This window comes from Daldinia loculata, assembly GCF_022478755.1.
Source record: "Daldinia loculata strain CBS 113971 unplaced genomic scaffold F4817scaffold_43, whole genome shotgun sequence".
NCBI classification, from domain to species: Eukaryota; Fungi; Ascomycota; class Sordariomycetes; order Xylariales; family Hypoxylaceae; genus Daldinia; species Daldinia loculata.
Genome location: NW_026054897.1, coordinates 14,823 through 42,246, shown reverse-complemented (window position 1 = coordinate 42,246; position 27,424 = coordinate 14,823). Strand labels below are relative to the sequence as shown.

Below are 27,424 nucleotides of genomic sequence, written 5' to 3'. Positions count from 1 at the left end.
CGGATGCATCCAATAATTTTAATGTCTTGGAGGTCGAAGCAAGCTAGAGGCTACTCCAGAGTGTGAATGAAGATAAGGCAGTTCGGGACTTGGCAGCTAATAGCCCGAGCTACCGCATCTCTACCATTGTGCTTATCGATAAGAACACAAGAGATATATGATTGGTCAAAGCGCTTATTACCCCTGCTAGCTCTCGAGCTGGTGCTTAAGCTTGAACCAATGACAAAGCTGGATTCTAGAGCTATCGGAAAATCAATAAGGCCTAGCGTTGTAAATGTACAATTCGTCGACCGTCGCGCCCACCTCTCAATGACCTTTCGCCTGTCTTTTCGCGCCGCTTCAACTTTTTAAGCTTTTTTCGAGCATCACTCAGCCTTACGCGCATCCTTTTTCTATACAAATTTTCTAGTCGTTTCATGATACCCCTCAATCTATTCGATTCTCTCCTCGTGCAGGCGTGACAAAATACGTTACGAATTCCTTCGCGCTTTATTACGTTGCCGTGGTCCATACGCAACATTTACTAACCTTGCATCTGCGTCGCATCGAGCTATCGCGTGGCATCCCGAAAGCGCCTCGTACATCTCGTACATACTCTGCGCCCCTCCCCGAATACCTTCCTATAGATAAGGCGACATTTGTAATTCCCAATCCGAAATTTACTTCCTATGAGTATTATATGGTAAACCCCGGGTTGCACACGCGCATGCGGGGGCCGGAGTCATGTCGGGAACAGGGCTTGAGGATATCGTCAAGAGGCTGTCGACCCATGAAACTGGTATGCGTCTATGCTATCGTTGATAATCCTCGTCCTGCTTGATTAGCTGTTATTCATACCTATCGCGCCTGTCTGGTATAGGTAGCTAATCTTTATAATTTTGTAGACCCCAAATTGAAACTCGAAGCTGCCACTACGCTGCGAGACAGCTTGGATCATTACACCAATGGTCCTCACTATGCCGTATTTCTTAAGCGGATGATGCCGCTGTTCGTCACCATCCTCAGAGGACCATGCTTATTCCAAAGCACATCCCCGGAGCAGGTATGCTATACCGACCTTTACGTGGCTGACTCCAGCTAAGCCTGCTATCTAGAAACTCCGGAATTGCGTCCTCGAGATCCTCCACCGATTACCCACCCACCAAACACAAACTTCGCCAGAACCCTTCGAGCCGTATGCCGAAGAGATTGTTGATATATTAATGAGCTTAGTTCGGAATGATAACGAAGATAATGCTACGCTATGCGTGAAAATAATATCGGATATTATGAGGCACCAGCCGAAGGTTCTCCATGGGAAAGTCCAGCCGTTTCTGGATCTGATCCAGGAGCTTTTCGAACAGATGGAGAAGGTTGTGAGAGAACAACTCGATAGTACGGCTATTCCGTTCAATGCGTCGGGTCAGCCATCGACACCTGGTAGCACTCAAACAAACTTCCAGTCGCCGCGGCCGGGATCGCCAGTCGCTTCTGTCAATGACCTGGCTCAAGATGCCCAGCAGCAGAGCCGGCCCTTGCTAAAAGGCATGCAATCGTTTAAGGTTCTCTCGGAATGTCCCATCATCGTTGTATCCGTCTTCCAGACGTATAGAAATATCATCCAGCAGAACGTGAAGGCCTTTGTCCCCTTAATTAAGGCTGTTCTATGTCTCCAGGCCAAGGCCCAGGAACAGGCCCATGCTGAAGCGAGGGCGAGAGGTACCGTATTTGCCGGGGTGAGCCCAAATATCAGAAACCGAGTGGCGTTTGGGGAGTTTATTACAGCTCAAGTAAAGACCATGAGCTTCTTGGCTTATCTACTGCGCCAATACTCTAGTCAACTCGCTGATTTCTTACCAACCTTACCCGAGATTGTCGTTCGATTGCTTAGAGACTGTCCAAGGGAAAAATCTGCCGCCCGAAAGGAGCTGCTGGTCGCGATTCGCCATATTATAAACTTCAACTTTCGGAAGATCTTCCTCCCAAAGATTGACGAGCTCTTGGAAGAGAAGACATTGATTGGCGATGGGCTCACGGTTTACGACACACTAAGACCGTTGGCATATAGCATGCTAGCTGACTTGATACACCATGTTCGCGAATCACTATCGCCGGAACAAATTCGAAAGACGGTCGAGGTGTACACGAAGAATTTGCAGGACAATTTCCCTGGGACGAGTTTTCAGACCATGAGTGCCAAATTATTATTGAATATGGCGGAGTGCATAGCCAAGATGCAGAATAAGGTCGATGCGCGACATTATTTACTCATGATTCTCAACGCTATTGGTGACAAATTCGCCGCAATGAACAGACAGTACCCCAATGCTGTTAAGCTCTCCAAGCTTTACGCGCAGCAGGCTGCTGATCAGGTTCCTGATACATATCTCGCGGACAAGGAACATCACCCTGAGTGGGATGAGACAGATATCTTCACGGCAATGCCGATCAAGACGTCAAACCCTCGTGACCGTGGCACAGATCCCGTGGCAGACAACAAGTTCTTGTTCAAAAATCTTATGAACGGGCTGAAGAACACTTTTTACCAGCTAAGAACTTGTAATGCAAATATTCAAATCGACCCAAAGAACGCACCCCAGCATTGGCAAGAAGTATCGTACGGGTTTTCCGCGGAAGAGGTCAAGGTCATCATCAAACTCTTCCGCGAAGGTGCCTACGTCTTCCGCTACTACGAAATTGAGAAACCAACTGCTGAGGCTCAGTATGCTTCACCGGTGGAGTACATGGCGAATTTCTACATGGTATCGAGTAGTAAGGAAGAGAAAGACCTTCTTGAGACATTTGCCACAGTTTTCCACTGCATTGACCCGGCTACGTTCCACGAAGTATTCCAACAGGAGATTCCTCGCCTCTACGAAATGATCTTCGAGCATACCGCCCTCCTACATATCCCTCAGTTCTTCTTGGCAAGCGAGGCTACATCGCCAAGTTTCTGTGGTATGCTTCTAAAGTTTCTAATGGAGCATATTGACGAAGTGGGTTCGGCCGACGTAAAAAGATCATCAATCCTCCTGCGACTGTTCAAGCTTGCATTCATGGCGGTGACTCTTTTCGCGAATCAGAACGAGCAGGTCCTGCTTCCCCATGTTGTGGATATAGTCACGAAGTCAATCGATCTGTCTACCAAAGCTGAGGAACCCATGAACTATTTCTTACTTCTACGTTCCTTGTTCAGGAGTATTGGTGGCGGTAAGTTCGAGCACCTTTACAAGCAGATATTGCCTCTCCTGGAAATGTTGCTTGACGTTCTTAATACTTTACTGATGGCTGCCCGTAAACCTACGGAGCGAGATTTGTACGTTGAGCTCTGCCTTACAGTACCGGCACGTCTCAGCAACCTGTTGCCGCACTTAAGCTTCTTGATGCGACCTTTGGTTGTTGCTCTTAGGGCCGGGACGGACCTCGTGGGCCAGGGCTTGCGCACGTTGGAACTCTGCGTCGATAACCTCACAGCAGATTATCTGGACCCCATTATGGCGCCTGTGATAGAGGATTTGATGAATGCGCTTTTCGAACATCTCAAGCCTCATCCCTATAGTCATTTCCATGCCCATACGACGATGCGCATACTCGGGAAGCTAGGTGGTAGAAACCGAAAATTTATGACAGAGGCATTCCCCGTCGACTATCAGAAGTACGCCGATGACCCTTCGAGCTTCGATCTACGTCTTATAGGATCTAAACGGGATCGTGCATTTCCGGCTGAACTTGGGATCGACTTTGCTATCCGTAAATTGATGGAAATTCCGAAACCGTCTAAGGCTAACTCAGCCAGACAGTATGACGGGTACTACAAGAAGCAAGCACTGCAGTTCATCAAGGCCCAATTGAAGTTACGAGTTGGTATCGATCATCTGCCCGAAGACTTACCCCGATTAGTTCGTCTTCAGGCCCAAGACCTCCTCGCCCGGAAGCCAGCGGCGGATTTCGCAATATTTAACACATCGGATCGTGAGCGCTCTGTTGCTAAGAAAGATGAGCAGGACGACGTTACGAAGCGCCTTATCAAGGCTATCATGTATGCGGAATCTATTCCCGAGTTTCGGGAAGAGGCTGATATATTCCTCATGAACCTTTGCCGACATTTCACTATCATTGAAATCGGGCGAGGGCTTGTGGATATCAAAAAGGAGATGAGCCTCTTCGATGTGCAAGCAGGAGAGGGACCCTTATACATTGACACTAGAATTCTTGCGGATGCTATTGTTGAGTCACTTGCGTCCGACCTACCTGATGTACGTGATACTGCTTTTCGGGCGATCCGCGCAGTGTACGACTCTACTGCGACCATTTTTGGATCTGAGACCCATGCTGGTCGACTAGCGTTCTTCAGCCATCTTAGCAGGACTTTCTGTCATGCTTGCAACGAAGAAGAATGGTACACAAAAACTGGTGGCACGCTTGGTATCAAGTATCTTCTGGTGGAGATCGATCTTGGTGACTTATGGGTCGTGTCAAAGCAGATGGATTTCATACGAGCGCTGATGTATGCGATCAAGGATATGCCGCAGGACTTACCGGAGAAGACGAGGAACTCAGCTCAAACTACGCTCGAATCTCTGTTGAGACGAATAACAACAAATGCGAAGAAGGAAGATGTGTTGCCCACTCCTGCACCACCAGGGCAACCCCATCCTAAGCACACGCGACTAGCGCAGATTTGCGTTCTCTTCAACGACGAGCTATCCCATATGAACAAGCACGTTCGGGGGACTGCTAGGCGGTCACTTGAGATTATTGCCAATGCAACCAAGGTAGAGATATGGGAGCTTCTGCAACCGTATAAAGACCGGTTATTACAGCCTATCTATGCCAAACCTCTACGGGCGTTGCCATTCTCAACCCAGATAGGGTACATTGACGCAATTGCTTATTATATGAGCCTTAAATCCGACTTTGTTGCCTTCGATGATAATCTAAATCGGCTACTTATGGAGTCGCTGGCTTTAGCTGATGCTACGGACGAGTCCTTAGCCGGCAAGCACGCCGAGTTCCGGACGCATGAATCTATTGTGAACCTTCGAGTTTCTTGCATCAAGCTCTTAAGCAAAGCAATGGGATTTGACGAGTTCCAGAAGGGCCAAAATAACCCGACACGCACCAAGATTGTCTCTGTGTTCTTTAAATGCCTGTATTCAGAGTCTAAGCCTACCATTGAAGCGGCGAACGATTCTTTAAAAGCCGTCCTTTCTCAGACCAACAAATTGCCCAAGGATTTGCTGCAGCAAGGACTTAGGCCTGTCTTGGCTAACCTTCAAGATCCTAAACGGCTGAGCACTCACGGGCTGGACAATCTTGCAAGGCTTCTCCGCCTTCTTACCACTTATTTCAAAGTGGAAATTGGTGCAAGACTATTGGACCATATTAAGGTCCTTGCAGATCCAAACCTTCTACAGCAGATTTCGTTCACGTTCTTTGAACAGAATAACCAGATGAAAGTAGTCGCAGCTGTGTTCAACATATTCCATCTTCTACCACCTGCTGCAGAGCAGTTCAAGGAACGACTGATTGACACCTGTTTGGACCTCGAGGAGAAACTGCGCAGAACTCACCACAGTTCATTCCGGGCCCCATTATATAAGTATCTTAATCGATACCCGGCTGAGGTATGGAACTTGTTGGTGAGCAAGTCGGAAGACTTAAAGTATGGTCGATTCTTGGCCCAAGTTCTCCTAGATCCAGAAAGCAGACCCCTAAGAGAGTACGCCGCTGCCAACATTGACGGATTAATATCGGCTTGTGCCCAAGTCGTCAATGCTGGCAAAGATACGAGATTCATAGCGGTCGTAAACACCATCAATGTTCTCGAATCGTTGAGCCAACATCCTAACACGCGAGGTTGGCTAGAGCGGAAGGATACGATCTTGTGGTTGAGACAGGTTGGCAAAGATCTAGAGCTCCACTTACGGACGAATAGCTTGTCGCCTAGCCTACGACTTCCTGCTGACCAAGCGGCGGAGCAACTGATGGATATCTTCACTAAGGCTCTGTCTCTGAATCCGAAAGATTTGGATGCTCTCTTTAGCCTAGTGGATTCTGTCACTTCCGAAGAGTTGCGTGCTACACCATCCTTGTTTCACTTCCTCTACAAGCATGTTATCTGTAGCGATTCTATTGACTACTGGAAGGCCGTCGTGCTCCGTTGTCTCGATATCTACGCCGGAAAAAGTTCCACGCAGAAGACCAAATGCTTCCTACTTCGTAACGTTGTCAACCCGATTATTGCTATGGATGTAATGCGACATTGGCATCAGCCGAGAGCCCAGAGGTTGGTGGATCGAACAGTCATCGAGTCTATTAATGTCAAGATATGGAAAGTCAACCCTGGAGAACCCCAGGAAGATCTAGGACAGCCTGGCATCGATCATACGAGAATGGAAGTCCTCCAACTCTCTGCGATGTTAGTCAAATATCATTATGCTATCCTCCAAGATGCTAGGAAGGATATTATTAAGTTTGGATGGACCTACATAAGACTGGAAGATGTTATCAACAAGCACGCTGCCTATGTTGTGATTGGCTATTTCATTGCGCATTACGAGACACCCCCAAAGATCGTCACGCAGGTATACTATTCATTGCTGAGGACGAATCAGAATGAGGGACGTGCTCTAGTCACCCAGGCTCTCGAATTAATGGCTCCTGTTCTCCCCCTGCGTTGTACGGCAGTACAAAGTGATCGCGGTACCGGAGACCGCAACGCGGTCTGGGCTATGGCGCCGCGCCGCATCTTGGCCGAAGAGGGTCAGAATGTTCAGCAGATGACAAGTATATTTCACTTCCTCGTCCGGCATCCTGATCTGTTCTATGAATCCCGAGACAAATTTGCCCTTCTCATTATCACGTCACTCCGAAAAGTGTCGCCTTTTGTGTCATCTTCGACCGAGAGCAAGAGGCTTGCCTTAAATATGATGTGGCTGATCTGGCAATGGGAGGAGAGGAGAGTAGATGGCAAACCTAGCGATTCCGAAAGGATTCTGTCGGAATCACCCAATTCTAGAAAGCGGAAATTAGACAGCGACAAAATGAGTTCCTCGCCACCAGCGGTTCGGCAAGTTGCTCAAGTCGATAGGGCCGAGTTTCAAATTCCTGCCGGCTACCGCCATAAGATGGTCAAGTATTTGGTCGAATTTATTGCGCAGCTAAATGAGAGGTATCAATTGCCCTCGGCGAAGCCCAGAGATGCAGCTCTAACATCTGGGCCTGCTCTCCCGTCTCAGTCTACGGAGTTATGCAAGAAGGCAATGGCGCTCCTTTATAATCTGTTACAACCGCGATACTGGGCCGATCTTGACGTTGATTTATTCCCGAATATCACCGATGTTGTCCTAGCTAGCGAGAGAACCACGAAGCTCCTCGCGGCAGATCCTTCAGATAAGGAGAATTACGACGAAAAGTTCATAACCAACATCATCAATACTCTCCAGGTGGTGCGGATCATTCTCAATTTTAAGCCTGACGACTGGATACTGAGAAACATGCCATCAATCCAAAAGGTTATTGAGAAATGTCTCAAGTCGGAAAATCCTGAGCTGCAGGATTGTCTCCATCTGGCAGATAAGAAATATGACGATGGACGCGACGTCAAATCTACAATCCAGCGGATCCTTGATGCTATACCAGAGGATGTACCTATGGAGGATGCGGATGCTGAAGGTGAACCCGAAGCTCCCGTTTCGGAAATCATCACTTTCCTATCTACTATCGCGACGGAGTCTCTAGCAAGTTCTAACTATGTGTCGGGTGTCAATATCCTGTGGTCTCTAGGCCAACGCAAACCCTCGATCATTGACCAGCATATCGTCTCCTTAATGAAGGCATTGCAGACGAAGCTTGCCAGGGAACACGTCCAACACTATACAAGTGTAGCTACGCACCAGCAGATGAATATGGGCGCTATACGACCTCAAGATCCAAATGCTCAACCCGGAGAGTTATCACCGTATGACCTCAATATCCAGACTGATTTGATGATCAAAGCGATCCAAGTAACTGCAATGCGCATGGAGATACTCGGCGATCACCGACGGCCCTTCTTGAGCGTTTTAGCGACTCTGGTCGAGAAGTCACAACATATTCCGCTTTGCGAGAAAATACTCGACATGGTAGAAGGTTGGGTCTTCCGATCCGAAGGGACGTGGCCGACGCTTAAAGAAAAGACGGCAGTACTTCATAAAATGTTGACCTTTGAACATAGGAGCGATACGACAATGCTGGGGAAGTTCTTGGAATTGGTAATCCGTATCTACGAGGATCCGAAAATAGCACGAACGGAACTCACCGTACGGATGGAGCATGCTTTCTTAATCGGAACCCGAGCGCAGGACGTCGAGATGCGCAATCGATTTCTAAATATATTTGACAAGAGTCTATCGAAAACAGCAACTGCTCGGTTGTCATATGTTATAAGTTCTCAAAACTGGGACACCCTTGCTGATTCCTTCTGGTTAGCACAAGCCACTCAGCTCCTGTTAGGCGCTGTTGAGATGAATTCCAGTGTTCAACTCCACCAAGAAGATTTCCGGACACTTCCGGCGTCTCTCGTTTTTGGCACTTACTCCAAGGATACCAGAGAACCTACCGCGATGATTGATGATAAATATGACACCTTCATGGCGAATCACCGACGCTTCGTCGCCGAGCTAGGTGATGTAAAAGTCCGGGACATTATAGAACCACTTATACAACTTCAACACATCGACAGTAACCTATCCCATAGTCTTTGGGTTACTCTATTTCCAATGTTCTGGTCTGCTACCGCCAAGGAGGAGAAGACGGATCTGGAGAAAGCCCTAGTAGTACTTCTCTCGAAAGACTTCCACTCTCGTCAAATCGACAAAAGACCGAATGTGGTGCAAACTCTACTAGCAGGCGCTGCTAAAGCGTGGCCAGAGTGCAAGATCCCACCGCACATCCTTAAGTTTGGAGCTAAGACTTATGATGCTTGGTACACAGCATTAGTACAACTTGAGAATGCCGCTATCAAGCCAGATGTGGACTCATCTAAAGTGCGGGAGAGCAATCTTGATGCGTTGGTTGAACTGTATTCCAGCCTGAAGGAGGATGATCTTTTCTACGGCACTTGGCGTCGCCGATGCCAATTTGTCGAGACCAACGCAGCCTTGTCATATGAACAGAATGGCATGTGGGACAAGGCTCAAAAAATGTACGAAGCGGCTCAGATTAAAGCCCGAACCGGTGTCATTCCGTTCTCCCAAGGAGAGTATATGCTCTGGGAAGACCACTGGGTCCTTTGTGCGCAGAAACTGCAGCAGTGGGATATATTGCAAGACTTCGCAAAGCACGAAAATCTCCAAGATCTTCTACTCGAATGTGCTTGGCGAGGTATTGATATGTGGCAAACCCAAGAACAACGTGATAGCCTAGACATGGTCATTAAGGGTGTTATGGATGCGCCGACTGCCCGGCGAGCATTCTTCCAAAGTTTCATGTCCCTGCTGAAATTTCACAACAAACAGGAGACCGGGCAGGACTTTTCTCGCGTTTGCGATGAGGCAATACAATTATCTATCAGAAAGTGGCATCAGCTTCCGAAGCGTCTGACTGCTGCTCATATTCCCTTACTTCACAATTTCCAACAGCTTGTCGAACTCCATGATGCTAGTGTCATCTGTCAGAGTCTCGCGAACACGAACCAAACGAACTTGGATGTGAAGTCCGGCGAGTTGAAGCTCCTCCTCGGATCTTGGAGAGACCGGCTTCCGAACATTTGGGACGACATAACCGATTGGCAAGACTTGGTCACCTGGAGACAGCACATCTTTGGGCTGATCAACAATACGTATCTTCAACTTCTTCCCCAGCAGGGCCAAGGTGCCAATGGTGCTTCATTCGCGTATCGCGGCTATCACGAGACGGCATGGATCATCAATCGTTTCGCCCATGTTGCCCGCAAGCACAACTTGCCAGACGTGTGCATAGCCCAACTCAGTCGAATCTATACTCTCCCCAATATAGAAATTCAGGAAGCCTTCTTGAAGCTGAGGGAACAGGCACGGTGCCACTACGAGAATCCTGCGGAGCTTTCAAGTGGACTGGATGTTATCAACAATACGAACCTTAATTACTTTAACAATCAACAGAAGGCCGAATTCTTCACTCTAAAGGGAATGTTCCTGGAGAAGCTCAACCAAAAAGAGGACGCGGATGCAGCCTATGGGACGGCATTGTATTACGATATTGGCAAAGCTAAGGCCTGGGCTGAATGGGGATACTTTAACGACCGCAAGTTCAAAGAGGATCCCAAGGATTTGAATTCTGCTAGACAAGCCGTAACCTCGTACCTGCAAGCTATTGGTAGCTATAAGAGCGGCAAGGCACGGAAACTGATCGCGCGTATCCTCTGGCTCCTAAGCTTGGATGACTCGAATGGGACCATCGCAGCCGGTTTCGATGATTATAAGGGAGAAACTCCGGTCTGGTATTGGATCACATTTATACCGCAACTTCTAACCGGCATGGCCCATAAGGAGGCACCCAAAGTCCATGCGATTCTTCTGAAAATAGCCAAGGCGTATCCTCAGTCCTTGTATTTCCAATTAAGGACAAACCGCGAAGATATGCTTGCCATCAAGAAGAATCAGGAAGCCAAGGAGAAGGCACGGCAACGAGCACAGTCGACAGCATCCAGTGGGAAGCCGAGCAGTTCGCCGTCGCTTAGCAAGCAGGAAAATCCCCAGATGAAGCCAGACTCGTCTTCTAGACCCGCAACCTCAAATGGCGAGAGCAACCTTCAAGCGAAGCCGGAGGCCACTGATGCTAACGGAGTAGCCAACGTCACACAAGCAGGTAACGCGGACCAACAGTTGACTGGGAAGGATGGTGCACCCTCGGCTCCGGCACAGAAACGGCCGCCTTGGGAGCTCACAGAAGAGATTATGTCAGTTCTGAAAACAGCGTTCCCTCTTCTTGCTCTTTCTATGGAGACTATGGTGGACCAGATCCAAAAATACTTCAAATGCCCCCCTGACGAGGATGCGTATCGCCTGATCATAGCTCTTTTGAACGATGGTCTAGCGTATGTTAGTAGAATGCCTGCTTCGTACGCTAGGGATGTGAAGCTACCATCGGGTACAGAGACTAATATCACTCGCTTCGCCGAAACGATCCTCCCGGCGCATATCAAAAAGTCCTTCGAGGCAGACTTCGTTCAAGTGAAGCCAACAATGTACGAGTATATTCACAAACTTCGCAAGTGGCGGGATAAGTTTGAAGAAAAGCTTGATCGTAGAAATCCAAGAGCGTACCTGGAGACGTATTCGCGCCACTTGAGCGAGTTCCGCTACCTAAAATTCGATGATGTCGAGGTACCCGGACAGTACTTACAGCACAAGGACAAGAACCAGGATTTCATTCGTATAGATCGCTTCCTTCCTAATGTGGAACTTGTTCGGGGCATTGGTGGCTCCCATCGGCGCTTGAAGATTCGTGGTCACGATGGTAGCATTCACTCGTTTGCGGTACAACATCCTGCTGCGCGACATTGCCGACGAGAGGAGAGGATTCTCCAACTATTCCGACACTTGAACCAGACACTCGCCAAGAAGAAAGAAAGTCGACGTCGAGACTTACAATTTACAGTGCCCTTGGTGGTCCCTCTTGCTCCTCATATCAGGATTGTGCAAGATGACCCATCTTATATCACGCTTCAGGGTATTTATGAAGACCATTGTCGACGCAATAGTATGCCCAAGGATGAGCCCGTCATGTTTACCATGGAAAGACTGAGAGGTTTGATTGAGCCTAAGGGATCTGTAAGTTGTTCTCGTCAGATTCGAGTACCGAAAGTCGCTAACAATTTGATTCAGAAGCCCCCCGAGCAAACTGCCACGGCACGTCTCGAAGTATTCACGGCCATCCAGGAGAAATGGGTACCTCCTACTGCCGTCCTAGAATACTTCCAGAGCATCTTCCCCGAGTTCTCCGAATTCTGGCTTTTCCGACGCCGATTCTCGTACCAACTCTCGGCACTCACATTCATGACATATATCCTCTACAGTACCAATAGGTATCCTCACAAGATGCACATAGCTCGTGGCTCTGGAAAGATCTGGGGCTCCGAGGTAATGTCGTTCATGGCACCCGGAAAGCCCTTCTTCCACAATCCAGAACCCGTACCTTTCCGTCTCACTCCCAACCTACAGACCCTGATGGGCCCTCTGGCCACCGAGGGTATCTTCAGTTGTTCAATTATGGCTATCGCGCGCTGCCTAACCGAACCTGAGTTTGAACTCGAGCACGCGCTCACGCTCTTCGTTCGGGATGAGGTAATATTCTGGTTCACTAGTAGTCACCGGACTGTCCATCTCAACGAAAACCAACTGCGCGAAACAGTCCAGACCAACTGTGATATGATTGTTAAGCGCGCCGTTAGCCTCGCTCAGAGCCCGGTTGGCAACTTACCGGCAAACCAGACGGTCATCGATCTCATCGCTCGGGCCGTCAACCCCATGAATCTCGCCCAGTGCGACGCTCTCTGGATGCCCTACCTTTAATATGCTTCGTTGTGTCTGTTATCGTCCCAGAATAGGGACTCTAGTACTATTTTTTTAATCTTTTTTCTATTTTGCACTAAGGGCTCATGGGAATTGTGAGGCTATTTTGCAGCAAGGCGTTAAGGGACCGGGTCCGAGACAGCATCACGGGCTAGGCTGGGGGTTACGGTACGGACTTACTTGGCATGAGGTTAGACGGTCGATATTAGGGATCAAAGGCAAAATTATCACTCATGTTTAGGGTTATGCGCTTAGTTCGACTTGAATTATAATGCGTTAGTTTTATGATACTTGTTTATCGTGATTAACCCTTTTTACTCTGTGATATATGCAAAATATAGTTATACTTGGAACTACGTAGGACTATTCTCTCCCAAAATTCAAGTTTTCTATGAGTTGAATACCACTTTTATTATTTGATATCGATTATTATACAGACTTTGCAGCTTCTTGCCGCGCATGAATTAGGTGTTTATACCTCTAAGTGCGGCACAGCCTAAAATTACTGGCTGGTTTTATATGAAGTGTGCTGGCAGGCTATTAGTGATTAGAAGACCTAGCTAGAAGATTGTTCTTAAGCTGGCAACCAACATTATTCTAGAGAATGTCGTAGCGCGCAGGGGTAGGTATTTCAAATATCACGTCTAAGGGTTAAGGCATTTTGCAACACTTACGTAGCCAGAACTAAGTTAGCTTCACCAGTTTTAACAACTAATACCCTACCAGCTGTAATCTCAAACGCCATTGCAAGAGCCCCTGGGTGTAATTGTACCAACAGAAAATTGTAAGTAGCTATTGTATTTATCGGTAATTTCTAGACCCTGATGATGAATCCCGATCATGGCATCTCAATGAAGAGGAGATCATTCCAAAACATATACCCAAATCCACCTATTATAATTATTCTACGAGTATAAGGTAATTTAAGTGAGCCTACATTTTACCAATGGTATTTTTGATCTTCTTGCTGAAATGAGTGGTCGAGGGGATTGCTGCCAGGTATAGCACGATGTATCTTGGCGAGAACATGTATATAAATTAGGATTTCCCCTTCACTCATGAATTAACTTAGTTATTCAATTAAGTCATTCACACTCCTCATATACCTTTATCTCCAGCACTCCTGTAACACCCTCTACCTTCTACTATACTCATAATTCTGAAAAAGGGGTGAAAAGGGGTAAAAGTGGACCAGCACAAGATCTGTGAAGATGACAAGATATCGTAGACCCTACGTCCGTGAACTGCATATTAAACCTGATAATACATGATTGAATGGATAGTGGGGTCGACTATCGAGATATGGGACGATGTCTAATACTTGAATGCTGGCAATTCGTGGCCAGGCTGGGCTAATGTATTATGCGGAGCAGAAGGTCGAGCCATCAACCTTACATGGTCCCTTGTTGCTTCATCGGCTCTGGAGTAGATTAAGTTGTACCCCGAGCAGTCCAGGAACGGTAAATATCTCCACACGGGAATTCGATCGAACTATGATGGCTAAAGATCATTGGCGACAAAACGTCAACTTCCGCACGGCTAGGGTAGCAATCGCGGGGTAAATGTAACATAAAGCTCATCTAATGCAATCAACCTTAACTATCATAGAATTGGGACCTATAGATATCTACGAATGTTTATCTCGGCATAGCGGCCACAGCCCGTATACGACATCAAGTAGATGATAATCTGTTAGTAAGCTCGTCTAACGAGAAAAACGATGGCTCTTAGGATCTGCCGAATGTCTGTAGTAAGTATCAAGTAGTTTATCGTCACAGGGGAAGGACATACAAAACAAGCTCCGCCCCCCATCAAAGCGTATGAAATATCCGGTGACGTTTTTCGTTTCTTCTTGGATATAATTTTCTCTCTATAGCTCTTCCGCAAGTTTGCTCATTTGTTGTATATCGATATGGCTCGTAAACTTGTCGGCGAGCCTCAAAGCCGCGGAACGCATCTGGTGCGTAGCCATGCGCATGAAGAAGATATCCCCGGGACTGTCAATGTCCAGACCGTGGGTTAGTAAAACCCGATGTTATATCCAACCATTGATTATTGACAGTTTGGGAAACAGAAGGAGATGATTCTTATAACGGCCAGGCGCTTTTCCCTGTGCCTGCCGAAGATCCTAACGACCCGTTACAGGTATGTCCCAGGCCCGCGAAGTTGATATCGAGGTTGGAAATCTATAATTATCGATTTTAACAATTATACAGTGGTCGAAGTCTAAGAAGATAATGATACTGGTAGTTATTTGCTTTTACTCTTTCCTCGGCAATGCAGCGCTATTAGGTCCCGGCCCCTATTTGACGTTATGGTCGGAGCTATTCGATATAACCCCTGCGGAAGCTTCGACGCTTATATCATATCCCAATCTTGCATATGGCTTTAGTTCCTTCATCCTCGTGCCGCTATACCTGAAGTTCGGAAGGCGACCCGTGATGCTTGGATCATTGTTAGCTGTAGGTTTAATTTATAAACTCGGACGGAGTGGACTTCCCAGCTAATCTCTCCTAACCAAGTTCATTGCCGGGCTTGCTGGATGTTCTCAGGCTAATGACTTTGGTGGACTAATGGTACGTATGAAGATCCGGGGTTCTAAGACTTGAAGATTCCTATTCTTCGTCTAGGTACTGTTTAATTATTATTACCGGCTAACGATTTGCAGTAAGTCGGCTTATCCTATCACCGTATATGATACCCGACGGCGAATCAGCACCACTGTTAACAGATCAAACTTCTAATAGGGCGGGTCGAATTATACACTGTTTCGGTGCTGGCATATGCGAAGCTTTGCCTGTTCAGCTCGTATCAGATATATTCTTCCTTCATGAGCGAGGGAAACATATCGGCTACTATACATGTATGGAAGTTACCACTACTTAAACCTATAGAGCTTCTACTTACGTTATTTGAAACAGTCGGCATGTGCTTCGCCTCCATGGCAACGATACCAGCTGCGTATATGCTACCAACCAAGTACTCTTGGAGGCTCTTCTTTTATGTCATTGTCGCCTTCGCCAGTGCGCTATTTATCCTAGCATTCTTTTTCGTCGAAGAAACATCCTACGATCGGGAGGCGCATATGGTCCACGACACCTCTACAGAGCGTTCGGATGATGCCGCATCTAATGCCTTCGAAAAGCCTAACGACTCAGTCGTCGAGCAGGCGGCGAGTATGCCGAAACGAAAAACGTTCTTATCAACACTTGGCCCATGGGGTCGCGTCGATCCAGACGTCCATCTTCATATGTTTATGTGGCGACCTTTCACCTACTTCCTAGTCCCCCAAGTCCTATGGGTTATCACCTCTTTCGGAACTATCATAGGGTTAGGTGCATTGGCCTTCAACTACATCTTCCCAATTAAGATAACCGCACCTCCATACAACTGGTCAGAGGTATGTGTCAGGCTCTGTTTTATCCCCATGAACAAGTCTAGTTAATGATTATCTATAGGCTAGCTCCGGCGTGCAGTCGCTTGGATCTCTCATCGGTTTCATTCTTGCGCTCCTCTTTACTTCTTCGTCGGATCGACTAGCGGGTTACTTGACCAGACGCAATAATGGTATTCGCGAAGCCGAGATGAGATTAGGAGTTATGCTACCCGCTATGATAATAGGCCCAGCAGGCTTAGTTGTTTACGGGCTCACTGCAGAACTTAACTTACACTGGATAGGCTATTTTATCGGATCTGGTCTGGCGTCTTTCGGCGGCTATTTCTATTACTGCTTTACATTAGCATATGCTGTTGATTCTTATAATAGCGATACGTCCGAAATGCTTATTGCGATAAATGTGGGAAAGCAGGCTGTCAGCTTCGGCTTAGGTTATGGCGTTCTCGATTGTATGAAATCTCAAGAATCTCTCCGCCTCAGAAATCCCATTATCCTGATTTCAGGTCACATAAGAAATAAATTGCTAACGTTCTTTCAGGGGTAACCGAAAGCGGCTACGTAGCAATAATTGCAGGGGCATTTGGTGGAGTATTTTTAGCCAACAACTTGATGCTCATCGTGTTCCTATTGCGTGGCAAACAGATTCGGCGATTCATGTCAAAGATTAGAACTAAATATGGTTTCTAAAAGCTATACAGATACCTATATAATAGGCCTTGGAAAATTGAATAGCCAGATTCGATAACGATTTTCTTCCAAATGATTAGCTCCAAATGTTCACAAAGTGGTTACTCCCAGATCCCTAGCACAGTACTAACACTGTATTAGCTATATGCTAAACAGAAAGTCCGATAGTGGCCCGTCCACCAAATTTAGGTGACTTGCCACTATATTATAGCGGTACTAGCCGCTATAGCTTAAACAAACAAGACCGTGCAACCCTTTTTAACCACACATAGCCTTGCCGGGATTAGATGTGCAAGACTTTTGGCCCGGACCTTCATAGTGTTGGCCCCTTTCAAACGTCACATACATAGAAGCATTTTCAAAGAATATAATGAAATCTACACTGGTAATTTCCTCCCACATATCCAACCATATTTGCTAAAAGCCCAATACCAACTTAACTCTCAACCGAAACTCCACTGTATGAATGCATTAAGGTAAAGTTACATAAAGGCTAGATTCACAGGTGCCGGTGTAAAAGATGGCTTTATATTCTTTCAAATATTTCTCTGTTAGTGTAGTCTATCCTAGTTGTTGCTCAGTATTTATAATCGAAGTATATTTATTCCTCATTACAACTTTCTAGCACTGATTACCTCACCCCCGGTTGAACTAATGCTTACCACCTGTAAGCTAAGGAATGATCCCAAGGGGTGGTATCAAACTATCTCCCCATATTGAATAGCTGAAATATCGTGGTCAATAAGTAATAATGACTATAAAAGGGCGCATTCCTCTCCCCGATCATCCACCATGTAGAAACAAGTCTATGAGTTCTACAAGCTCCCAGCCAACGAGAAAAGAACAGGTCAAGCAACTCCCACAGAAGCGCAAAAGGGGCAGATCAAAGGCTATTACGAGTTGTGAGAGATGTCGGCAAGCACATATCAAGTGTGTCTCACAAGGTCCAGGGGAGCCCTGTGTTAACTGCGCAAAACGATCGACGCGAGCTTGTAGCTTCATGCAGCGTCTTAGCGAAACCGATCTTAATCCGCCAATCCATCAAAAGGAACTTGCCTTGCAACTATCCCTAGATCACAAATTACAAGTACTTGCAACTTCTGCCCTCGCTTACATGGAAAGACAACTATTGCACCTGAGTGTTGATGCTACAACATCTTTGCCATCGGCCTAGGCCTTAGAAGCAGACTAGGTACCCGTTTTTCCTGATAATGCTTCAGTACATCAATATTCTAGAGGTAAAATATGAATGTACTAGATAATTAGGACAACGAAAGCGAACAAGAGTCTAAATACCTATATTGTGATAGAAAATGTTGCAAGTTGTGATTTGTTAGTAAAGTTCAAGTTGTATTATGCCTGCCGGACACGTGCCCCACTATCGGAATAGGGGCTATGGATGACCAAATAGGAGTCTAGAAGAGAAATGGTATATAAATATAAGGTAAATACATATAATAAATGTGAAAAACAGAACAAGTATCTGAAGCTCGTCGCTAAATGGGCACAGCACCAGTCTATAATAGTCTATAACAATATCCCTCGGAGTTTACGCTATTAGAACTTTCTAATAATACAATCTTAAAATATTTTTCTATGTTTGCCTACTTTTAATCCGGCAAGAGATATGATTCCTTGGGGCTTGCATACCTAACCCAAAACGCCAACTATCAAATTCCAAGTCATCAGTAAAAAACTCGATATCAACCTCATTTACCAATACTGCACAAGTGTAAATTACTGTGAATTTGGCAAGATGACGACCGGGGCACACCGAGTACCCTCCTATAAGTGTATCACCTTTTAGTCGTTGAATAACAATTAAGAGTTAGTTTGGGTTATTAAACTTACCTCCATAAGGGAACCACGATGATTCCAGCCCTTCAACTGAGAAGAATGGCTTTCCGTTGTTTACTGTGTCACCTAATCGCGGCCGCTCTCCTAATGATGGGTTTATAGGACCACTCCCTGGATCTGATGGGTCAATCAAGAATCGATCGGCCCAGAAGCAATCCACAGGATGCAGGCCTCCTTTCGTATTCCAAAACTCGGGATCCATATGAGAGATGCAAGAGTTTAACAATCCGATCTTGTCCTTAGGAAGCTTCCATCTCCCTAATGAGGCGTCCTGATTTTGAGGACTAAACATAACATATATCTTGACGTAAAGACGAAGTACTTCGGCATATACAGAGGAGAGAAGAGGGGCTTTCGAAAGCTCCTTTGGGTTAATAGATCTAATCGATTCATGACCAAACATGTCTTCCAGCTCATCACGCACACGCTTGAGAAGCTGGGGATCCTTGAAAATGTGCCATACCACCATCATGGCTGTTGGGTTGGTATTCGTTACAAGCCTAGGCGTTGATCAGCTGTAGCCGTTTTTAGGAATATGAAATGCGTGATATATGAGAGGGGATTTTTTTACCCAAATGCCAAGCCAAGGTCAGAAGCTGCAATGTCGTTATCAGTTTGCCCGGCTGCATGTAATATTGCATGTCGATTCCTGATCAATTTGGATCCCCAAAACAAGTCGCCATCGCCATCGTCGGTAACACTACTCTCGTCGAAATTCTTTTGAGCGTACGAATGCCACTTTTTGATTTTATTGTTAAGTCCACTTCTGATCTTGTACGGCTTAGGCATAGCAAAGGATGGGATTCCTCGGGCTAGCCATGGCACATTATTATCAAACTCGATCAGATCATCAATGAATGTAGGGCTAAGACGCAGCAAAGACGGGCCAAATAGAGACTCAATAAGCGAAACACCCATGATTTTGAAGAAGAATTCTTGAAAGTCGGTGATCGAATTCCATTCGGTAGCAGAACAAGGCAACCGGAGAAGATCTAGGTAAGTGGCGAATGCCGCCGTATAGCGTTGAAGAGTGGGGTTTAATCCGGGCCCAGATAATGCACGAAGGAACTCTTTATGAGTTCTATAGTCAATGCGGCTGTTAACAGGCACGCTACTTCCCGAGTGAGGTTTAGCGTGAGGACCGGAGCGATCCGCGCGGTAGATAGCCAACCCCTTTTTTGACAACCCAAATAAATACTTCAGACAATATATCTGAATACACGTGGGACTAGATAATGCAGGTGTCTTCCAAATCTTTTTGATACTCTCCCGGTCTTGGAAGAGATAAACTTGATGGCCGAAGAAGGATATCCTAGTCGAGGTAAACTGTCCTTTATAAGACCTGTTCTTGTGTAAGTATGAATTAATTTCGATAGTCTTGTAAGCCCCTTACGTAGCTCTCCGAAAGAATTCCGCATTGTCACATAGAAATGAGATAAAATGGCCCACTGCTGGTGCTATAGATGGGTATAGGGGCGGTAGCTGTGCTGCTACATCACTCTGCTGCGTATAGTGATACTTGGAAATAGTAAAAAGATAGCCAAGAAGCAGTACTATATTGAAGGCTATGACGCCATAAAACAGCGTTTTCATGATGCCCCAGGAGTCGTACTGCCCCAATAAGGAAGGCAATAATGTGGCCATTGAAGTAATATTTTGACGCGCAGGCAACTATAGTTTTAACGCAGTATCATGTATCGAGACCAAGGGGCTGAGTCTATGAAGAATATTACGCGGAGAAGAAGAAATAAATATTTGATGAGAACTGATCAAGATTCATTTGATTAAGGCAGTCATGAAAATTTCGGTGTCTGAACCTCGATATTAATAGATCTAGGCAGTAGCCAGCCAAGTCGGGCATTGACCAAGACAATAGGGTGTGCTGCTACGTTGTCATGCCCGAGGAAGTAGGCAGGCTATGGTAACCAGCCACTGAGATAGTATATTTGCTACTGCTAAGGCAACCACTCAAGCTTTAAGCACTTTGTGAGTCTATCGGAAGGATCCTACTTTTTACGCCGTGCTATCTGTAGGCTACGAGATATCAAGAATCAACATTGATTTAGCACAGCAATATTGCACTTCGGATAGGCTTAGAATGAACCAACCGATTTCTTAAAATAGTATCGCACACACTCTGTGATTGAAAGGTGGTTAGACGGAGGTATACTTCACGAGGAAGGAACAACAGACCAAACGGCCAGTGATCCAAGGCCAATAAATGAACAGAAGTCTGAGGTTGTTGGAAAAAACAATATTAAATATAAACGAATCGGTGTGACCGCTGGCACTTAAATACCTCATATGAGGCAGGCTGACAAACAGAGAATGTGAAAGAATAGTAGTGGGTAATACAAAAGCCTCGCTCTACAACCCATCATGAACCAAGGGACGAAGTAGTTTATAACCCCAACATAAATTCCTTTTGAGCCACCTGATTAAAAAGGTATGGCCCCCAAAACATGTGGCCCCCCATTCGGGTGGTATAATATCCCACATATTTAGAGGTAATTACTACCTCCTATCGCAACGCCACTTTTGTATTAGGTACCTGTTAATCTCACTGGGGCGCGTCCAACTTGACGCCTCCAATATCTTCCGCCGAAATCTCCATGTCCGTATTGCAGCCAGAATATGAGACGTTCCACTTCCTGCTGTCCCGAGGGCGGATTTCAACATTTATGTCCCAATCCGGAACAGGAACCGCTGCTACTAGGGGCGACTTGTCCGTCGTGGGTCTCAACCATCTCCCGCCTACTGGACGAATGTCAAACCGCAGAGCCATTAGGGCAGAGAACATCAAGACCTCGGTGGACGCAAAGTGTCTTCCCGGACACAAAGTAGTACCCCCACCGAACCCGCGGAAAGCAATAGGGTTAGGTGCCTTAATTCCGGGCTGTCGTATGAACCTCTTATGGTAAAATTCATTTGCCGTTTCGCCCCATACCGATGGTACGGAATGTTGAACTCTGGATGGAATCATCACTGTACTCCCCTTCTTGATGAGGTACTTATTATCGAGCATGTGGTCCTCCATTGCGATGCGAGCGGAGACACCTATCGCATTATAGCGAAACATCTCCTTAAATGTAGAGAGTAGGATAGGGCAGGAACCTTTGACGTCCGCAAGATCGATAGTGCATATTCCATCTACTTCCTTCACATGCTCATATAGCTCAGTTCTGATGTCCTCCAGCACTACGGGGTCAGAGAAGATATGATATGTCATCCAGAAAGTGGCTGGCAGCGTGTTAGCAAGGATGGCAAACGAACCACCCACTTCGATTTTGGCTGTCTCTTTAATAGGAATTTGGAAATCTTCGTTGATCTTGACCCGGCATTGGACAAGTTCGGAGCCTTTCTTATACGCCCCGGATTCAAAGTAGCGCTCCCAGACCTTACCCATGTATTCACGAGCCTCGAAGCTCTGTTTGGCGAGGAACTGCGGCCAGAGCTTTAACACGAACATCATGATGCCCGGTTCGAATTTGCTATCTTGTTAAGTACCACTGTAACTATAACGTAGGTTTTGGGAGACTTACTACCAAGCATCCTCCATAGCTGGATCGCGAAAAGGATTATTGGGGCCATAAACGCCTTCCGTAGTCGCTATTAATAGCTCATGGCGCGTCCATTCGAACATTTTAGTTGTCGTGGGCCCCTTACCCGACAGTCTATCCAAAGACTCGGCTAGCACTTCAACCGATCTCCTATTCATAGCATCCAGTCCTGGTCCGGCACTCACGGCGGAATGGATAAATTTAGGAAAGGTCATAAGGTACCCTTCGTCGCGCACAAGATTGTGGGATATAATGTCATGCGTGCTTTTACTGACGCCCATTAAATCTCGAGCCAATCTTGACTCTAGAGCAGTAAAGGCCAATGTGCGAAACTGGCGCTGCACTGCGGGAATAAGAGAAGTAGAGTTTATGACGTATATCCTCGACCCGGGCATTCGTAATGTGTACAATGGGAGGTTGTACTTATCTCTGTTAGGGAATGCTATTAGTAGAGTCTATGCTGATGCATTCTGTGATACCCACCTCATCACACTGTAGAAGTTGGCTTTTTTAGCAGCCATTCCAAAGATCGGAGAGATGAATGGGATTGTATGCGCAATTGATTGCGGCTCTTTTGCATCTTGCGTAAAGTATAGGAGTGCCCGTAGAAACATGTAGACGCTGACAACCCCGCCTAAGAATGCGACCCCAAAGAAAGACATCATGTTTGTCAAGACTGATGAAGTAGGTCTAAAAGGGAGACTGGTTGCCGATGAAGAAGTGTAGGGTTGGGAAAGAGTCGGTTTATTGTTGGTGGCTCTTGTTGGTCCTTTTATTGGTTAGCACCATAGTGGCAACCAATAGGAGATCTACGTCAACAACGAGTGTGAAAGGGGGTACATTTAGCCGATTATATTACTTATCACATATATTGAGGCAACCCTACATAAGACATAAGGAGGAGGCAGGCTGTGTTGAAATTAGACGCAGGTTATGGGGTATGTATTCATTATATTGTCATACTATGTACCTACTGGAAGGGTGTGGTGCGTACCTAATTACCACCCACCTGATTTTAGCTCTGCCGCCGTCGCGAGCCCGTCTAATTATCTCTGTGGAGGTAGGGCAATAGACGTTAAATATACTACTACCCACCTGATTTATTAGCCCCAGCCCCACATATTTCAGCAGGCTGGATATCAAATGTCTTGGCACACTACCTAATGTAAGCTTCTGCTATCTATATCACCTCCTTCCTCCTTTTATGTATGTACCTACCTACCTAATATTATGCACCACCTAATATTGGTGTGGGGTGACAGCATTGAAGATGAGCCAGTGTCCTGATTTGAATTCATGTTACACAAAGACTTGAAGAGCAGCCTCTTGGCCGTAAGGCTCCGAGGTTCTGTGGCAGTGGAATGAGAGAGGGTAGGTATTAGAGGGTGCCCCGATGCTTTTTCTCCCGCTTGATCGCTCACCTATCGAATTATCTTTGTCACCTCTTGTATGGACTCATAACCACGATAATATAGACTTCGAGAGAATCCATACCCAATATTTAGGTCTAATACATAGAGAGGAGCTCATCTCTCGCCGCTACATTTACGCTCAATATGGATTCAACAACCAACAGCTCTGCAAATCCGGTACTCCAGACTTCACCGCCATTGTTAAAAATTGAAGCATTTCACGTGGGTTCAGCTGGTAAACTTCTGTAGAAGTCAGTGTATACTAATAAACATGTTCATGAAAGGGTATCATCTGGGCCGGGTTTGCATTATGTGTGCTCGCGTTCGCGGGCCGCGTTACAGTCCGAGTCATCTGTTTCCACCGATTCTTCTTAGAAGATTGCCTTATGCTTACTTCCCTATGCTTTCTCCTGGCAACCGCGATACTTGCCCAGTTTCTCCTTCAATTTGTTTACAACATGGAAGCTGTTGGCAATGGGACAATGTTACCACCGCCAACTTTCCTGGACGATACAAGCAGAGCGCTCAGAGGCTTTGCCGCCCTCATGCTACTGAACTACACTGGAATATGGCTTATTAAGTTCAACTTTCTATGGTTTTTTCGTCGACTTGGAAACAACATAGCAAGATATCGCATTAGCTGGTGGTGTGTTCTAATCTTCAACATCGGGGCCGGTGTTACAGCGATCGGCCTCATCGATTTTAAGTGTCTAGTGCCGCCGAGCGAATACATATTTACCAATTGTGAGGGCTACGAGAAGGTTCTCGCCTCCAATACAGCCGCGATCGTATCGTGCTCACTTGATGCCATTTCCGATGCGTTGAGTTTGTCTCCCAGTTTCATTTTTTTTTCTCCTCGCCTCTTCCTTTAATTTTCATAATTACATAATTCCAAGATAAATACTTATAATAGCAGTCATATGCTTTCCAATATCGATTCTTTGGGGTGTGCGTATTGGCCTTCGCAAGAAGATTATACTTTCCGCCATCTTTTCACTTGTTGCTTTCACCATTGCCGTGACAATCGTCCGAGGTAGCATTTTTGGAGGCGTTTATAAATCAGTCCAGAAGGACAACTTGCAGTCAATGAACGTCACGTGGATTTGGTTCTGGTTTAGTATGGAATACATAGTTTGTGAGTAAGCCTTCATAGGAGAGACGTGTGCTAACTGTTTCATGGCATTCTTAATTGCATGTCTCATATCATTCCGTTCACTATTCGTTCAAGACACGGGGACAAATGAAGCCCGGGCCCGGGCCCGAGAGCGTGAGCATAGGGGAGTACTCGGCCCCACGTCGAAGCCTAAAAGTCTACGGGTAAAGGCGCGAATGTTTCATGACTCGGTGCTTGATACATTGATGACACTGGAGGGGCCGACCAGGGTTGGTCAAGAATTGACGGTCTTACCTCAACCTGTTGAGGGGAGGATACCTTTGAACATTCGGGAAGATGAAGGTTGGTCTGATGCAGATAAATCTACACATACACGTCCGGATTCGATTCGAGGTTTACTTTAAAAGGGCAAGGTTTTAAAAATGCCTTAAGTTTACGAAAAGTTTATTATGCCCTGAGTTTACGAAGGGTTTATTGTGTCGACTTTTCTTTCTATGGGAAACTGGTAGGGGGCGATTTGAACCTAGTAATTAGATAGATTTCGAATTGCAATATTTAACTGAGATAGACGAGGTACCATATTGGAATCTATATATTAACAATAGCTTCGCATCCCACGCTCCTTAACTAGTAGTATCAGGTCATTTATCACCGAAGATGGGGTGTTGCGAATCGTACCTGTACGACAGAAGGACATCGTTTGCATATAGAGCGGAATCTGATATATCACATTATTAAGTGGCCTGACACGCGCGTATCCAATCTAAAGGCAAGTATGGCTCGAGGCAAGGATTGAATGTAAACGCCATGGGACAGCTCACCACATACATATTAACGTGAGCGTCAAAATGACAAGTTATTATTCAGCAAACAAATCGGGCTCATTTCCAAATAAGTCGTTACATGGACGGCCAATGAACGGAATGGGGCAGCAGGAGTCGATCCGAACACGAAGTTCCCATATACGTGTCCGATTTAGCTGCATATCGTGATGAAATGGCTGTTTGGACGTGGTGAGTTTCTTTCAATAGAGATAGAAACTAGCAAGAGCAAAAGATCGAAGTCATAAATCCAAATTGTACGATGATGTCAACATGTAGATACATTAGGTCCCTCTAATCTACCAACCTCAAACTATTAACCCCAATCACTCAGTCAAGCCTGATAGCCGTGCTGCAAATGTGTTTACTAAAACTGCATTTACCCAGTGACAACCCGATTTTCTCCAAAATGAGCCCTGCGTATGAAATAACGTCAGGCGATATCAGACCAATGTCATTAGCCATAATCCTATAGGAGGTTGGGAAGTTAGAAATTAAAACTAAAGGGCATTGAAATGTTGCTCGCGTTGATCGCGGAGAATTTCCTCAATAGCTGACAAGTAGGTATTCTTGTCCTCAACTCGACCACCAGTAGACTTCGAAATATCTCGCATCGTCTCAGGTGTATGCATAAATCCGCCATTGTGAATTACAACCGAGTGTGCTTGAATATTCGCGGACTTCAGTTGGTCGCAAGTTGTGAAAAGAGAGCTAGAGCTTGAGCGGTGGGCATTTCCATCTCCAATGAGTACTATAAGCTTTTCGCTGCCAACATCTGCATGAAGGATACTTCTGGCTTGTTCCATGCAATAAGTATAGTCCTCGCTGTCCATGTCGTCGATGGAGTCTAGGATCTGGAATGTCGCATTGGAAATGGTTTGGGTAGGCGAGGGATTCATCTTCACACAACTTCCATGAACTACAACCGCAACTTTGGCATCGCTGTTGTTCGACTTGATAAGAAGTAGGATTTCTCTGTAAGCCTGTTTGACCTCATGCATGACTAAAGCAAGGCTTCCGCTAACGTCGACGCAAATGACTATCGTCTGGGCAAAGGGTGCGGTGGTTTTTTGCAGCTCGTCGAAGCTATAGGATTTCTCCTTGAAGGCATCACTCTGAGCGTCAAGTTCTTTCTCCACGGCTTCTCTCTTCGCAACAGCATCCGCACAAGTACTCCGAAGGGTGTTGAGTTCTCGTTTGAGGTCCTTAACCTCAGTGCCTTTGGAAGTAAGCCGCTGCTGAAGCTCACTTTCGCGCGATCGATGAGATTTTTTCATATTGGAAATAGTAAGATCTGCTTTGCAATACTTTTCTTGTAGATTGTCGTACGAATCGTTGAGTACGTGGATTTTAGCTCGGTCCGCCTCAAGGTCTAGTTCAAGCTGTTGGACCTTGCTGACTTGCTGATCACGAGCATTGACAACCTGAGTGTAGGCTAACTGAGTCATGCCTAGGTCGAATTTCAAATCCTCGAGGCTCTTGAGTGCTTTATTAAGTCTGTATTCCAGATCTGTAATTTTATTCGACATAGCCTCTTCTCGCTGTCCAGCTTCGGTAGTCTGGGATTTGAACTTCTCATCTGCCTCATGTATCTGCCCGTGAAGCCTTTCACATTCAGCTTCGAGTGTTTCCTTGCTAATGCTAAGGCTAGTTATCTTGTCTTGTTGACTAGTAACCTCAGCTTCCAATTTTGTGCACAGCTTTTTTTGGTCGCTGAGCTGTCCCGCGAGATCAATACGTTGCATGTTTAAGGCTTTTTCTCTGCCGCCGGTTCGATTAGGCCGTGTACCGGCCATAGACGGGCCATTTGTTGTTAAAGAAGTGCTCGAGGTCGCTGCTGTATGACTAGGATGTTTGGATTGATCCGACTGAAATTGCACGCCAGTTGCCCTCTGGGCAACTGGCCCCCGTATCGGTAACCTCCGCGATGTCGCTGTAGTAGTTGACATGCTCATGGCCATATTTCCGGATGCCTCTAGTGGCATCGGAGGTACACCGTTGTTTGTCATGGCTGCTCTAACTTGATTTGAAGTGAAAATAACGTGCCTATTAACCGCAGTG

The 27,424-nt window shown here is 46.1% G+C and overlaps 7 protein-coding genes across 7 annotated transcripts; 4 read left to right on the top strand and 3 right to left on the bottom strand.

Annotated features, from left to right (window-relative positions):
- The first annotated feature begins 321 nt into the window (after positions 1–321).
- F4817DRAFT_192555 (uncharacterized protein) lies at positions 322–12,838 on the top strand. Its single transcript, XM_049298475.1, has 4 exons — positions 322–778; positions 885–1,042; positions 1,095–11,774; positions 11,829–12,838. Exons 1-4 carry the CDS (start codon positions 724–726, stop codon positions 12,513–12,515), a joined length of 11,580 nt encoding a protein of 3,859 aa, XP_049156766.1. The 5' UTR covers positions 322–723; the 3' UTR covers positions 12,516–12,838.
- A 1,270-nt stretch (positions 12,839–14,108) lies between these two features.
- On the top strand, positions 14,109–16,647 carry F4817DRAFT_344621 (MFS general substrate transporter). Its single transcript, XM_049304177.1, has 8 exons — positions 14,109–14,533; positions 14,590–14,660; positions 14,732–14,977; positions 15,038–15,090; positions 15,263–15,378; positions 15,437–15,915; positions 15,974–16,361; positions 16,451–16,647. Exons 1-8 carry the CDS (start codon positions 14,428–14,430, stop codon positions 16,597–16,599), a joined length of 1,608 nt encoding a protein of 535 aa, XP_049156765.1. The 5' UTR covers positions 14,109–14,427; the 3' UTR covers positions 16,600–16,647.
- Positions 16,648–18,043: 1,396 nt separating this feature from the next.
- Positions 18,044–20,285, bottom strand: F4817DRAFT_344618 (cytochrome P450). The gene is made up of 4 exons (XM_049304175.1): positions 19,850–20,285; positions 19,028–19,798; positions 18,451–18,956; positions 18,044–18,384 (listed from the first exon to the last, which is right to left on the bottom strand). The coding sequence occupies exons 1-4, from the start codon at positions 20,098–20,100 to the stop codon at positions 18,194–18,196; spliced, it is 1,719 nt and encodes a 572-aa protein (XP_049156764.1). The 5' UTR covers positions 20,101–20,285; the 3' UTR covers positions 18,044–18,193.
- A 26-nt stretch (positions 20,286–20,311) lies between these two features.
- Positions 20,312–22,753, bottom strand: F4817DRAFT_344616 (cytochrome P450). Its single transcript, XM_049304174.1, has 3 exons — positions 22,500–22,753; positions 21,999–22,445; positions 20,312–21,947 (listed from the first exon to the last, which is right to left on the bottom strand). The coding sequence occupies exons 1-3, from the start codon at positions 22,679–22,681 to the stop codon at positions 21,017–21,019; spliced, it is 1,560 nt and encodes a 519-aa protein (XP_049156763.1). The 5' UTR covers positions 22,682–22,753; the 3' UTR covers positions 20,312–21,016.
- Positions 22,622–23,327, top strand: F4817DRAFT_192521 (uncharacterized protein). Its single transcript, XM_049298474.1, has 2 exons — positions 22,622–23,181; positions 23,279–23,327. The coding sequence occupies exon 1, from the start codon at positions 22,729–22,731 to the stop codon at positions 23,086–23,088; it is 360 nt and encodes a 119-aa protein (XP_049156762.1). The 5' UTR covers positions 22,622–22,728; the 3' UTR covers positions 23,089–23,181; positions 23,279–23,327.
- Positions 23,232–25,146, top strand: F4817DRAFT_344611 (uncharacterized protein). The gene is made up of 4 exons (XM_049304173.1): positions 23,232–23,650; positions 23,713–24,253; positions 24,345–24,563; positions 24,609–25,146. The coding sequence occupies exons 1-4, from the start codon at positions 23,573–23,575 to the stop codon at positions 24,944–24,946; spliced, it is 1,176 nt and encodes a 391-aa protein (XP_049156761.1). The 5' UTR covers positions 23,232–23,572; the 3' UTR covers positions 24,947–25,146.
- A 717-nt stretch (positions 25,147–25,863) lies between these two features.
- On the bottom strand, positions 25,864–27,372 carry F4817DRAFT_367072 (uncharacterized protein; the record flags this gene model as incomplete). The annotated part of the gene is made up of 1 exon (XM_049307071.1): positions 25,864–27,372. The coding sequence occupies one exon, from the start codon at positions 27,370–27,372 to the stop codon at positions 25,864–25,866; it is 1,509 nt and encodes a 502-aa protein (XP_049156760.1).
- Between the last annotated feature and the right edge of the window lie 52 nt (positions 27,373–27,424).